Genomic DNA, 14237 nt, shown 5'->3' on the forward strand with positions numbered 1-14237 from the left:
CCCCGCCGCCTTCCCCTGCGCCTTCCAGCTTGCGAGGACGGGCTCTTTTTTATTTTTTTTTTAATTTTTTTTTTATTTTTCCCTCCTCCCCCTCACTCCTTCTGCTTCCTCCATATGTGGTCCCAATTTACTCCCTGTTTGACTCAGCAGTCATGCTCATCGCACTCCCGGTTTGCTGGTTATTTTGTTAAGCATCTTTTTTAGTAGCGACGTGCTAGGCAAGCCACCTATTTCCAGCTGCACGTCAGGATGGGTTCATCCAGGCTTATACGCTCCAGTTCAGCGTAGCTTTATCCCGCGCCTTCGGGAGGTTGTTTTCAGGTATGCTGTGGGTGAAGCTCGTGAGAACAAACCAAAGGGAACCAGTCACAGACAGCTTTGACCCAACTGGTGAAATGGTGAGAGAGGCTGAAGTAAGTTCAGGCAGACAAGCAGTTCTCGAAATAGAAGGCATATGACTGACGGTTTGGTAGGCTTCATTACCTTAAAACAAAATCGTCCTTTGTGACAAGCTAATGAAACTTCAGCAAATGAATTTACGCTTCATAGGAACTCTTCCATCTATCCAGGTTGCTTGGCAGCTCTTTATAGGCAACTCGGACCACTTTTTTTTCTTGCGTATCTGTATGTGATGTGTATATAGCCTGTATATGTACGCAGATATGTACACATCGGTATCTGATGTATTGGTTTGGGATGTAAAAAGAAGTGTTCTTATCTTGGACTTGGTAAGTCAGTGGTATAATTAAAAGCTGGGTCTCTTCACAGTTAGTCTTTGGTGTTTTGAACGTTCCCTGAAGTCACTGATTTCTGTGTATCATTTTTCTGAATGCTGACCACTATCTATGTCACATAATTTAGAAGAGTGACATTCAGTCTAAAGGAGTTTGCTAGGTAGGATGGCTTTCTTTTTTCCATACAACAGCACGTGTTTGTGCTGTGTAACATGTAAATTGATTATTTTTTTTTTCTGACATGCAAAATTGCTGTTTGTTTCAGCAATAAGTTGTATAATTTTCAAAATTGGGCACGAAACTTTTAATTCATAGCAGTTTCATGGTACAGTGCAGTAAGTTGGTAGTAGTTTGAGTTCTGTAGATGCGCCTTACTTTATTAACCAGTATTTTACAGAGGCTTTTTTTATTCGTTTGATGCTGTTTTGTGTTGTTTTGCTCCAAAATTTTGTTGCTGGTTTTGGAGTCATGAAAAGTAGAGCCAAATACTTTGCTTTATATGTTGTTGCAGTGCACAGAATGTAGAGTTCTAAGTTAAAATCTTATTTAGCTTTCAGTTTTTCATTTAAGCTTTTTTAGACATGCCCAAGTAAAAAGTTTTAGGTATGGCAGAAGAGAGGCTGGAATTCTGGGAGTCAATGCATGCATTCAGTTTGACTATTCTTACCCAAAGTGGGTAAGATTGGGTTTTCGTTTGAAATCGGATATACTAGGGTCAGTTACCCCACCAAGTGACTTCAGTGATTTTGTTTATTTCCAGCTCAGAGGTTCAGGAATACCATTACAATAGTGTAGGTGAAAACATCACTGATGCTAAGCATTTTCTAAGTACTGCAACAATGTAATTTGCCTTGTAAGGATAACATTGGGATTGTAAACACGAAACTGCTTGGCTTGGCATGAAAAACCCACTTGCTGTTTGGACAGTCCTAGTGACTGAGGGGTGTACATAATAATTTTTCTGCAGAAGTTAGTGTCTGTAGAATTTAGGCATTTCTTGTAGAAGGAGATAATTGTAGATAGAGCTTATGATTTTTCACACTACTTAGTTTTTCTCTTGCTATTTTGGGTGTGTTTTTGAGAGTAAGAAAAATTAAGAGTTTGGTCACTTTTGCTTTTCAAAACATTGAGTGGATCTGCAAAAGTACCCAGTTCTTATAGTCATTTTTGTTTCATGCTGCTGCTAGGGAAAGCCTGGACAGTTACGGTAGTCACCATCTGGTCTTCATGTCAGAGATGAACTGGGAGCTGCACGATCCAGAAAGGGAGGTCCTGGTGGAGGGGCAGAGAGTGGCTCTTGTCCTGCAGGCAGTGAAGGCGTTGAGAGACCAGGGTGATGGATGTTGCATTCTACCATCAATCTGTACGAGCACCAGGCTAAAAATTCCTGAACCTCTGCTTTTCCTCTTACTTCAGGGCTTATTGGAAATACTCTAGGGCATCATCTTCCTGTCTTCTGTAGTGGAGATTACGGTTAGCCCTGAATGCCTCTGTTAACCTCACTAGTGTTGGTCACCAACTTATCGCTTCCTTGGGAATTCTGCCTGCTCCTCCATGCTGTTGGTAATAGGGAAACCAAAATTGCTTGGAGTAAAGAGTAAGTTGAGGTACAAATCTTCTCCTCCTCCCCAAGATGAAGATGGAAAAAATAAGAGTGACAGAACTGGACACTGGACAGAAGTATTAACGCTTTTCTTTTTTTCCTCTTTCTTTCCAGATGTACCAAACTTTGCCATCAGAAGCCCTTGGATCTGAAAGATGATAACACTGAAATTCACTGTCCTGTTACAGTAAATCCATGGCACATGAAGAAAGCTTTTAAAGTTATGAATGAATTAAGAAGGTATTACTTCACTGAATACATCTGCCTGGAGTCCATAATACAGTTTTGCTTTCATTTGCATTTATTAAGTTAATAATAATAGTTTAGTTACTAAGAATATGCAATTCCAGAAATGTAGCTGATGAGAAGGATTAAATATACAATGAAGTGCTGGCTGAATGATAGTCACGTGATGATAGCTGTAATGTGTGCAATATGTTTTTGCCCCTCATAAGTTAATCAAAACTAGGTTTATGAGACTTGAAAAATACTTGGAGGTTGTATTTAAGGAATTACTGATCCTGTCTTGTATGTAGTTGATCCTGGACAGATGAAAAGTGAATTTTTAGCTGAGCCTACGGCACTTCGTATGCCTGTTGTTGATTTTTTTTGTGGTAGGCTGTGAACTGGAAAAATGTTAAAATTTTCTAGTCTGGAGACATGGGTCACAGTCTAACAAATGTAAACCAGTACACATTCTTTTCTTGGTTATCTTTTGCTTGCCCTCAGGAGAAATTGATAAACTCCCAAACTGAATGTTGAAAGTAGCTTTTCTTAGTAAAGTGTTGTAAGACCTTGAGTGATACTACCATCAGTTTGAGCAAAACTGGGAGACTGGTGCTGATGCTGTTCTTAGCACCTGTATTGATTTATTTTCTACATATGAGTAGGGATATGGTGTTGAAAACTGTGACAGCTGGTAATTAGAAATCACAACTGAGCTCTGGTAATTCGGACTCACAACTATCACTGACAGTAATTCTACTTTATAACTAACAGCAACAATGGAGAAATTAAATCAATAAAACACTTCTTTAGAACAGACAATACCGGAGCTTGCGAAAATCCCATAGTCCTTTGTTATTTCCCATATAAGATTAAAACTGGAGAGGCTTCACGTGGGGAAAAAAAGGCAGCAACAGATACCCTATTAAAGTATGCCTTGGCCTTTGATCTTTGCTGTTCTGCGTGGGTAAAACTTTAAGACTGTGGTCAGATCAATGTATTTCTCTGGCTGTGACAGTTTGTACTGTACTGGAAGACTGCAGAAAATCATATGCTGACTATAAATGACTTAAATCCAGCCAAAAGATTCCCATCGTCTGAGGATAATGGGATAAGAGCAGAGACTATTTTTCTAGTATGTTAACAGCCTAGTTACCTTGTGCTGGACAGACTGATACTTGTTGCTTCATCTTACTTATGCCCTTAGCTTTTTCAAGGATCCTAGTAACCAGATGCAGTGTCTCAAGGAGTGTAATAGAGCCTGGCCAGAGCCAGTAGCCATGACTTCCTAAGGATGAGCAAGAGTTTAGATGAAGAAACGGTTTCCCAAAATGAATCTTACAACAATTTCAGAAGTCAGAAACCTTACCTGCATTTTTGTTGTGTTGCGAGTAAAAGATACATGGTCTTCCAGCAGAGTGCATTGTTGAAGGCTGTGGATTATTTTCAGGATATACTTTAGTTTCCATGGTTACTTAAATTTGAATTGCTGTAGAAGCAATTTGAGCAATTTTGTCTTACATGTATAAATAGTTAAAGTTGGAACAAGAGCAGTACTGTGCAAACCTTAACTATAGTTCTTATTTAATAAGGTAGTTAATGCTGCAATGTTTAGTGTTTAAGCTGAGTACAGCTTTTAAAACAGTAAGTGCTAATTAGATAAGCCTATAAACATTAATATTTGTATTTATTAATTTGAAATAATAAACGGAAATATTTTAGAAATGTTTCAGACTTCATCGGTCTAAATGAAGACCTAATATCAATCAAGTAAATTATATTTTTGGTTTTATTGACTGTATCTTTAAAGTGGTTTCTATCTCAGTTCTTTTCATTAGTGTAGGACAAGCAGGTATTTGCCAGAGGTATATTCTCCAGAAAGTGGATAACTAGTGAAGAAATTATCTGCTTAAGCATCTAAAATACGTTGGTTTTGGAATGTTTAATTCTGTGAGTTTATATTACATTTTTGTCAAGTTGCCTGGTTCTATTAGCTCATAAGAGGGTTTTTCTGTGCCTTCAAATTTTGACAAATTTGAGTAATTTTGTCCTTGGTAGTTTTTGTCATTTCATTACTCACCATCATCTCAACACTGAGTCAGAGAGATCATTAGGATAGCTAATTAGTTCTTGACATATGAAGAAATTACCCTCTGATGCCTGTCTTTCCTCTTCATTATAATCTGTTTTTATCACAATGGAGTTTGACCTTACCTATATTTGTTAAAATCCTCTTTCTTACAAACAAGACTTGACCAAAATCTTTTGAAGATGGGGGTAATGACCTATATAAACCAATGAAGAATAACCTGCAAGCTGGTAAACATTTATTGTTCTTAAATCTATACTTTTTTGCCCCCCCCTTCTCATTTTATCATTTCTTTTACCAAGATGGTGTACCCCCCATGGTTCTGTTGATTCAGTTGCTCTGTACAAGCAAATTACTACAATGTTGCTTCAGAACCCAAGTTTTTCTAAAACAAATCGGTGTGCCCTCCTGCAACGAAGGTGATGAGTTGCTGTGAAAGCCACAAGATGCTTGCAACAGAGTACACGATTAAGTTTATAAGCTTGTCTCTTTATTTAGTGGTTTATTTAGCTTGTCAGCTTTGTAGTAACACAGAGCATATTCATTCACCTAATGCAGTTCCAGACTAGAGATGTGTCTGGACTGCCTCTTAAGTTACTATGTCAATATATGCACAATGTAATTAATTAGCTGGAGTTTTGCATTGATGTAATTCTGTTGCTTCTGGCTTTATTGTTATCTTTGGTATTTCTGTGCAGCTAGGTATAAAACCTTTTGTTCCTATTGTCAGGATAAGTGCGGGTGTCTGAAAAAGCTGGGTATCTGATGACACCTTATGTGCAGCTTTCTGTTGCAATTTTTGTATAATAAATTTGATGGTTGTTTTCAAGCTCCTCTGAATTGTGTGTTTCATCTGGGTATGGTCATTACCTTATATTGTCTTTGGTTTTTTTTTTTTTTTTTAAATAAGCATATTGCAGGCTAAACTTAAGAGATTTAGATAGCTGCTGTAAGTATTAAGAGCTGAAAGTGGGAGGGAAATGTTCTAAGGCCAGGGTTGCAATATGGCCCCAAAGGTGAGTTGTGGCTACCAAAATTTTTGGTCTGTGGTCTCCCCAAGGCCCTCTTACTTGAGGCTGTGCTCAAAGAAACTGGATCATTGCAGACGCTGGGAGATCATGGAGTTTTCTTTGGACTGAAGTGACTATCTGAGCAGTCTGGCCGAGAGCTCTAGCTCTGTCGGGGCAAAATGCAACTGCTCATCCCAGTCTCTGCTACAGCTTTGCGTGGTAGTTGCAAACTGTCACAAAGTCTGCACTCTAACCACAATTCAGGAAAGGCAAATATCTATCTTTTCAAAAATACTGAGAATAGAGATTACTGGATTGGCATACAGCTCTAGCCCTGTCCTTAAGGAATATGTTCTGTTAAATTGTACTTTCCCCCTCTGCCCTTTGTTGCCCTGGCACTGACTTTTGTGGATTGTATGCTACTTTTACAGGGACAGTGCTAGCATGAGAAGGATATAAAAAGGCAATTGTGACTATGGCTGTTTTGATGCTGGGAAATTGCAGCCTTTTGATGTTGTGGTGGATTTTTTAGTTTGTGGTTTGATTTCTCCCCCCCCCCCTTTCCATGTAGAAAATTGGGTTATAAAGAATACACAGTGTAGTGGGTTTTGCTAGAAGAGGTATATCCAATAGCTGTAAGCTGCATTGGAAACATCTGTGTTAGGAATGATTATAAATGAGATGTTATTTTATTGCAACAGAAGAGGGAGGAAATAAGTATTACAGTTGCAAAGGACAAGAATGCAAATGGATGTAATGAAAGGAAAAAGTCAGGCAAGATATGAAGTTAACTGTAATAAATTCTAAACCGGTCAGAGTGGAAAAAATAATTGCTATTGTGTGCATGGGCTGTGTGTGAAAAATGCTTGGAAAACAGTAAATGTAGAGATGATTGAGTAGTGATTTGAAACAATGAAGTAGGCATAGACTTCCAGTGTAACATGACACAGGCATCACAATTGAAGTTTGGATTCTTTGTTATCTGTAAAGTCTTATTTCTTACTTCAATTTTTTTAGTGTTTGTGTATGTCAAATTCTTCTTTCTATCATAGTTATTCAAAGAGGCTCAGACTTTGAGTGAGAAGGCTTGTAAATTGGGCTGATACAAATTTTGGTTATTCAATGCAGAAAACTTCTGTGCAAGGAATCACAATTCAGTTGTTTGATTTTTAGAAAGTTCTGTGTACCCAAGCACCATCTGTAATCTGACTGAGTAATAGCCATGCGGTTGTGTAACGCATTTAAAAACAATGCTTCATCAACATTGTCTGCCTGCCTCTTTTGAGGGCATGGGAAAAGAAATTGTGTGTGATATTATATGCTTATCTGCTGTACTCCACTTATGTGAAATTGCCTTCTCTGGTATTTCTAAATAGTCAAAACTTGCTGTGTGATGTGACGATAGTAGCTGAAGACATGGAAATTGCAGCGCATAGAGTTGTGCTAGCCGCGTGCAGCCCCTACTTCCATGCCATGTTTACAGGTACCAAATGTTTCAATACTTACTATGTTCTAATCTAATCCAACTGTATAAAGCACAAAATTAAATGACTTTTGCTTTTTAGGATCTCATTTAATTTTGAGATAAGCCAATAGGAACATTTGGGTTTCTTGATGATTTTTTTTTTTTTTTTGCAGTCTAAGGGCATACTGGCAACTTATTTTTGTTAGCATGATGAACGCTTTAAAAAGTCTCCTTCATTTAATCGCATTTATATGTTAAGTAAGCTAGGAATAGTAGAATTGTTATACCCTTTAAGGCTGTAGTTATCTCACTTGTCCGAAAGAAGGTTAAAATAACCTTCATGTGGGTTTTGGAGTAAATTGTGTCCTTTAACAACTACTGCTGCTATGTTCTTCAGACCCCGAATACTCCAGGCTGTTAGTAGATATAAAGGCTTTCCGTGGCTTTGGCAGCCCATAGCTGGAGTGCATGTTTCAGTATTTTTAGGGTAATTCTCCGTGACAGATGTACTCTGCATGGTTGCCACAACTTTCCTGTGCAGGCTTGATTCTGCCTCCGCTTGCTCCGTGCTGGCCAAGTAACAGCTTTGCTGCTCCAACAGGAATCCTGAGGGCTTGTGAGGCTAAGATAGGTTCAGGTTCATAGGAGCCTCCAGCTGAATTCCTGTGCTGTGGGTTTCATTCCATAATGGTTATAAATCATTGAAATCATGTGAAATTTGGTGTCAAAGTGAGACTGCTACTAAATGCATGTTAAGATTAATTTCTGGAGTTTTGTCTATTTCTTCTCAAATCTTGTGGCAGTTTGGTAGTTAATGTTGACTGTCTGAAATTAAAAGAATTCTCGGCAATGTATTGCTTCTTATCACCAGCTCAGGTGGAGGCAGAAATGTGACTCTTGGCCTGCCAATATACAAGCAAATTGGAGCCTTAATAACTTTAATTGTATGCTACTGGAAGATTGATGAAATTTGAAATACTGTTGTGTCCTGGGGAAGCAGCTGATTATTCTTGATTTTTACATGTAAATATTTTGACACAACCAAAGCTAGAAGTGGAGTCACTACCAGCAGCACCAATGCTTTAAAGTTGTGTGTAAAATTAAATATCTATTGCTCTAGCAATTCTTCAAGTTTGCATTTGTGGTTGAGACAAACATTCCAGGTGACTGATACATTCTTTCTTAATTTTTACTGCTTGCTTTAAAGTTAGAATGGAAACAGCTGCTTCTACAGTTCCTTTTCATTACCTTAGTAACAGAGAAACACAAGCATCTTACATCGGTTCTGTATTAAAGATTAACTGTCATTGACTGTCACATTGAAAATATTCTTCACTCGGAGTATAAATTTTATGTTATACTTTCTGTGGCAGGCAAGACATTTCTCCTTGCCCTGATGTTTACTACCTGTTAGGAGTGACAGTGCAGCAGTGTCTGTGGCTTCTCACCAGATGGAATCGCTGACGTCTTGGCCCTTTCCTTGCTTCAGTCCCTTTTAATTTTTTTTTTACTTGTTATATGTTTTTAAATGTCATCTTTGACCCCCTGTGGTGTGGGAGGTGGGAAGCGCTTAACCTGTACATCTGTGGCAATATTTGTGTAGTTCGTGAACCAAATTGGTAGGAGTTTAAATAGAATTCAGCTGTGGCTTCAAGATTTATCAACAGATTTTATACTACTATCATAGGCTGCTTTCAGCAGTGCCCAGCTGTGATGTTGGTGCATTTCAATCATTCAACACAGAAAAAATCCTGGAGTTAATCATAATTGCTGTCTCCATGAACCCTGCAATTCACACATCTCAGGTGGATTTGTATTCTCATGAGTAATCTGCAAGTTCAAATAAGCACATTTGATCCTTTATCCAGCTACAATCAAAAGGAAAAGTATCTTCCTCTATCCAGAATAAAACAGTGACTGAAAAGACAGCAAAAAATTTGCACTTTTATGCTTCAGGGTTAGTTCTTTACTAGAAATTAGAAGCTTATATTCGGACACATGTTTGCAGGTTACTTCCATCTTTCTATGAGCCATTAGGTACTGACTACTATGCAGGATGGGGTATGGCACTAACTGAGATCAGACCCTCTGCCTGGGTTTTTTTTCTGTTTCCATTTGTTGCAATGGTAGTAGTAGTCCTATTAAATACCAAGAAAGAAAAAGCTACTGCCTTTTAAAATTAGTAATAATTATAAGTAGAGAGGAAAAGAAACATTAAACATCTGGAGCTATGTTACCAGGAGTAATTCTTCCTTCTGTATACAATTAAATTCTTCAGTAATACGTATTGTGAGCTGAATTAAATAACTGTAAATTATTAGAGGAAAGGATAATAAAACATCAGTGAAGGGACACTTCAGTGGCCCTAGGGCCTGACCTGGGCCAAGGTTTAATTTTCTCTTCTGCCAAGGCAGTTATCCTTAGGGAATTATCTGCTTTCTTTGCTTCCATTCTCCATTTGTAAAATTCTATGTTAAAAAAAAAAAAAAAGCCTTCCTTGCATTACTTTGTGAGGAACCATATAAGCTTTTTCGATAGCCTTTTAGTTACTCCAACTCAACTAGTGCCCTGCTGCTCCTGCTTGGGAGGTTGGATCAGCTCAGTGCTTTCCTTTCTGTTTACAATCTGCTTTCCTGTCACTAACAACTCTGGAGATATGGTGGTGCAGCTTCCCAGTCATGAACAGGGTTCTTCAGCAGGTTAAATTCTAGACTAAGGCTGCCTAGCGAGTGAATCCATGGTTTCCTGCGTATGATCTGTCAAACAGGTCTAGAGCACAGGAGGACTGGAATTGTGTTCAGACTGCATGCCTATTTAGTATGAAAGGTAGAAGCAAATCTTTGTTTTGTTTTGGTTTTTTGGTTTTTTTTTTTTTTGGGTATATTCTGAGCTCTGTTGTTAAACAGAGGAGGTGCCTATCCGTGGCTTTAGAAGCCTTGACACAAAATCTGAAAACATACCTAATGTGCTTGCAGAATATCAAACTCTGCTCTCCCCGTCCCCAGTTTTCCCAAAGGACCACCTCCACAGCAGCTTGCATAATAAATAACTTGCAGCATGCATGCTCTGAAGATCAATAGGTTTAATCTGTGTCAAACTAGAAGCAGAAACTTGGAGTACAGGGTGTGCGGAGAACACGCTGCAAAAGTCCTTCAAAGGTGTAGGGATATGTTTCAGAAGAGCAGGTGAAAAAGGAAGGTTCTGAGGGGGCTGGATTTTGCTGGGTTTGTAGTAGTTTATCGTCATTGCTTTCTGGAATGCTAGCAATCTGTGCTGCCATTAAGTAGTAGTATGTTGCTGTAGATGGTCCTCCACATTTCCTACCACTTAAAGGGTTGATTTGAAGTGCCATTCAGCATTTTGAGCCTTCAGCTCAAAAAAGAAAAAAAAGGCACGAATAACGATAGATTTTTTCAGTGATGATCCCTTTGCCAAAGGCACTGGGTAAAATGCATTGTTTGGCACTAATCCTGGAGACCACAGGGTAACAAACAATGAAAATGTGTATGTACTTCATAAGGAAATATCAGGAAAGATAAGTGTCTTCTGATTTGCTTTTCCATCCTGTCTGTTTCTGTTGTTGTATACATTAAATTTCTTACCTCATCAATACCCTTCTCTCCAGATGCCTAGGGGAAAGAAATAAGAATACATCCAATATAGAAGAATAAGAAATGGATGTAGTCAGAGACTGGGATATACTCTTTCAAAGTTAAAGTGGATATATCTACCGACGTAACTGGTGTAGTTCATGTTTCTCTTCCCAGAAGAGAATGCCAAGTCAATGCCAAAAGGGTTAAAGGTCTGAGATGAACAGGTGTGTGGCTGGTCATCATGGAGAAGGTTATAATCATTACTTCAAAATGTGTCTTTGGGCAGTTATTTCAGCTATAAAGAAAATGTTGCATTTTGAGAAACATCATATGTTAGAAGGCAGAAGCTATTTTGTGGGCCTTTCTGTGAAGATCAGTTGTGGCATATGGCCAATATGTCAGCCTCCGCAAAATGAGATCCAACAAGTTTTCCCTTCGCTTACCATTTTATCTTTGCTTGAGCTTTAACTGTTAAATCAGATCCGTAACAGAAGTGAAATTGTTAAGGGACTAATAAGTAGGCGAGCAAAGAAATATGTATGTTAATTCTTCTGTGGGGATTTAATATTTCTTTTTTAAATGAAATGACTTTAGACTGCATTTGGTATGCACCTTCGATTGAGAAGTTGATAAAGCTAGAGTATTTTAATAGCTTGTTTTGCCAGCAAAATGTTTTTGTATGCATTTGAGGAGTCTTATTCAGGTCTGATAACAATAGTTTCCTGATTTTGTACACTAGAGAAAATATGTCACCTGCACTGAAAGTGTTAACCCGGGTAGCATTTGCATGATGGTTACAGCAAAGTCTTCCTTTCTCATTGGAGGGAGGAAGGAAAGAAATTGAATTATTGTTATTGAAGTTGTTTTACTGTCACGGTTGATCATACACAAGAAGTTCTGCTGCTGGCAGGAGCAATTACTATTTAACTTTTACATATGTGCTGTATTTTTATCTAATTTACTCAACTAATAAACTGTATTTGTAGGTGAGATGAGTGAAAGCCGAGCAAAGAGAGTTCGAATAAAGGAAGTTGATGGCTGGACTCTAAGGATGCTTATTGATTATATTTATACTGCTGAAATTCAAGTTACAGAAGAAAACGTGCAGGTAAGAGTGAGAATATTTTGTGCAGGAAAAGAGATGTAATGTGCAGAGTCATTTATTTTGCCAGTGTGGTTCAACTCTGACATGGGAAATCTTATCTGTGAACTGGATTTTTTTCAGACCATGTGCTTACAAAGCAAGGGGCCATGCTGTTTAAATTCTGGGTCAAATTCAAAGACTATTGAAGTAAATGAAGAGTTGGTTGGCTTTAATGGGCTTTAATGGGCTTTGCAACCAAACCTTATGTAATATAATAAAATAGATGGTCTACTCTGCCTAAAATTAATGCTGTCAGCCATCTCTGTACCACCCCCTCTCTGATGCTTTAGTGCAACTTAAATAAACAAAGTTGATTTGCTCCTAAATGTGAAACCATGTTCTCCAATTAAGCTGTTCTGTTTGTTTTCTTATATTTTTTTCCTGCTACACTGCAGAATAAATTACTTTCTCCTGCTTAGTCTATACCTTGCCAGTGGCCACTTGTGCAGAAATTTTTAGGTACTGCCGTTTTTTTTTTTATTTTTATAAAATCAGCCAAAATCTAACATGAAGGTTTTGCCCATCCCACACAAACAGAGCTGTCTAATCGGCTGTACCTTAAGCTGAAACTTCAATTAGAATAAGACAAACACAAGCTTAGAGAACATAGCTTCCTGCCCTTAATGGTTTCTGACCACAAATCTTGAAGCTGGTCAAGGTAGATTTTCCTTCCACTACGTTTTGAGATTCAGCATAGATTTTTGATAAGTTAAAAACTAGTTGTATAACAGGTGATATATTTAATTCTCTTGTTTTTCGTTTTGCTCCTATGCCCTTGTTTCTGCCTTTGCCCAATGCCAGATTTACTAGTGGTTATTTTGCTGCTTTTACAGGGGACAAAGCCATTGTTGCTGCAAACTTCTGTTGCAATATTCTGAAATTTGTTGCTTTTATTGGGCATTAGGCTGAAATTAATAGCTTTTTATTGGCTGCTGGATCCAATGGGGTCACTGCTAGCGTGAACTATGCTTGATTGAAGGCCTAGAAATGAGAAATGTTACCAACTTGAAACAAAACACCCTATTACTAAATCTTCCATATCTTAGTTCATATCATAAGTCTTAATTCTGCAAGACTAATTTCTTGTCACCTACTTCTTAATGAATTGTTTACTTCTGGTCTGATGATAGGTGTACATAGTGGAAAAAAAAAACTGTCTGAAATGATATTGTATCTTGCCAGGCTGGTGGTTGCACAAATCTCTGTACCGCTGTGGGAGACCTCGGGCAAAATCCAGAGGTGTCAGAGATTCCCTAATAGACCCCTTGTTGCTTGACCGTGCTGGCTTTTCATCCTTAAACCAGAATATTCTGTCTTTCTGACATACCTTAATGACCTTAATCTTGTACTTTTGATGCATAGTACCAGACTGGACTTAACAGGCAGCCTACTGTGTTTTGGCTGTAGGTGCTGCCTGGTAGGATGCGTTTTAGCCCATAGTTGGCAACACTGACTCTTCTGTGTTAATGGGGAGAAGTCAGTGTTATGTTTCTTACTCATACAGGACTCATTAAAGGCCATAAATCTCCAGGCTTAAAGCTCCTGAGTCTGATTAGGGCTTTCATTTTCACAGCTCCAGATTATCTGTCTGAAGATATATCTGATGATGTTGGGGATGGTAATATAAATAATGTGGCCTGGTGAGTGATATTATAAGTTTGTGGTTACTTAACTACTGAGAAGATAGTCAAGCTTTTAAGTGGATTTGGTTTTATTGCAATGCAGTTGCACTTTAATGTGGATACTGAATACACTTGTAATATGACTTGTAATGAACGTACAGCTATTCTTACTTTTGTCACTTGCATCCTTTTTGCATTATCAGTACTAGATATGTACTATTTATTTGCATTACGGCAGAACCAAACACTATGGATAAAAATGAATACACTGGCACAAGTCCTTTTTCTTAAGTTTGAAAGCCAAGGCGGGAAAATTGTTACTGTGAATTTCTGGAAAATTAGAAACCTAGCAGAGACTGTCAGGCCTCAGTTAAAATTGTATTTTCTCTATCAACATGTTGCATGCTCTTGAGGTTAATTCTAGCTCTCAACTTCTGGCCTATATAACATGAATAAGTATCACTAGAAGGTAATGGTTAAGGATTTATCTTGTAGGAATACAGAACCATGAAAACCTAAGATGCCGTGTGATACCGTGTCTCCTAACGTTTTTACATTTGGGCTGATGTGCTAAACTGGAGCTTCATCTTGTAGGTTATGATTCTTATTTTGATACCTTTCATGGGATTTCAAGTCCATTATTATGTCTCTTCAGGTTATACATAGTAAGAATTGCTATTGAATTAATTTCTAATTCATGATACAATATTGGTTTGAAAAGAGCACGAGCACTTTAAGTAATACAGAATTAC

At 38.0% G+C, this 14237-nt stretch overlaps 1 protein-coding gene across 1 annotated transcript in view; it reads left to right on the forward strand.

Annotated features, from left to right (window-relative positions):
- The first annotated feature begins 2457 nt into the window (after positions 1–2457).
- KLHL2 (kelch-like family member 2) overlaps positions 2458–14237 on the forward strand; it is a 57899-nt gene continuing 46119 nt past the window's right edge. Inside the window, exons 1-3 of the mRNA XM_009893728.1 lie at positions 2458–2577; positions 7038–7144; positions 11706–11827. Coding sequence (XP_009892030.1) covers positions 2540–2577; positions 7038–7144; positions 11706–11827 — 267 coding nt within the window. The 5' untranslated portion in view covers positions 2458–2539. The remainder of the gene's footprint in view (positions 2578–7037; positions 7145–11705; positions 11828–14237) is intronic.

Source organism: Charadrius vociferus, unplaced genomic scaffold (assembly GCF_000708025.1).
Source record: "Charadrius vociferus isolate BGI_N301 unplaced genomic scaffold, ASM70802v2 scaffold59, whole genome shotgun sequence".
In the NCBI taxonomy this organism is placed as follows: domain Eukaryota; kingdom Metazoa; phylum Chordata; class Aves; order Charadriiformes; family Charadriidae; genus Charadrius; species Charadrius vociferus.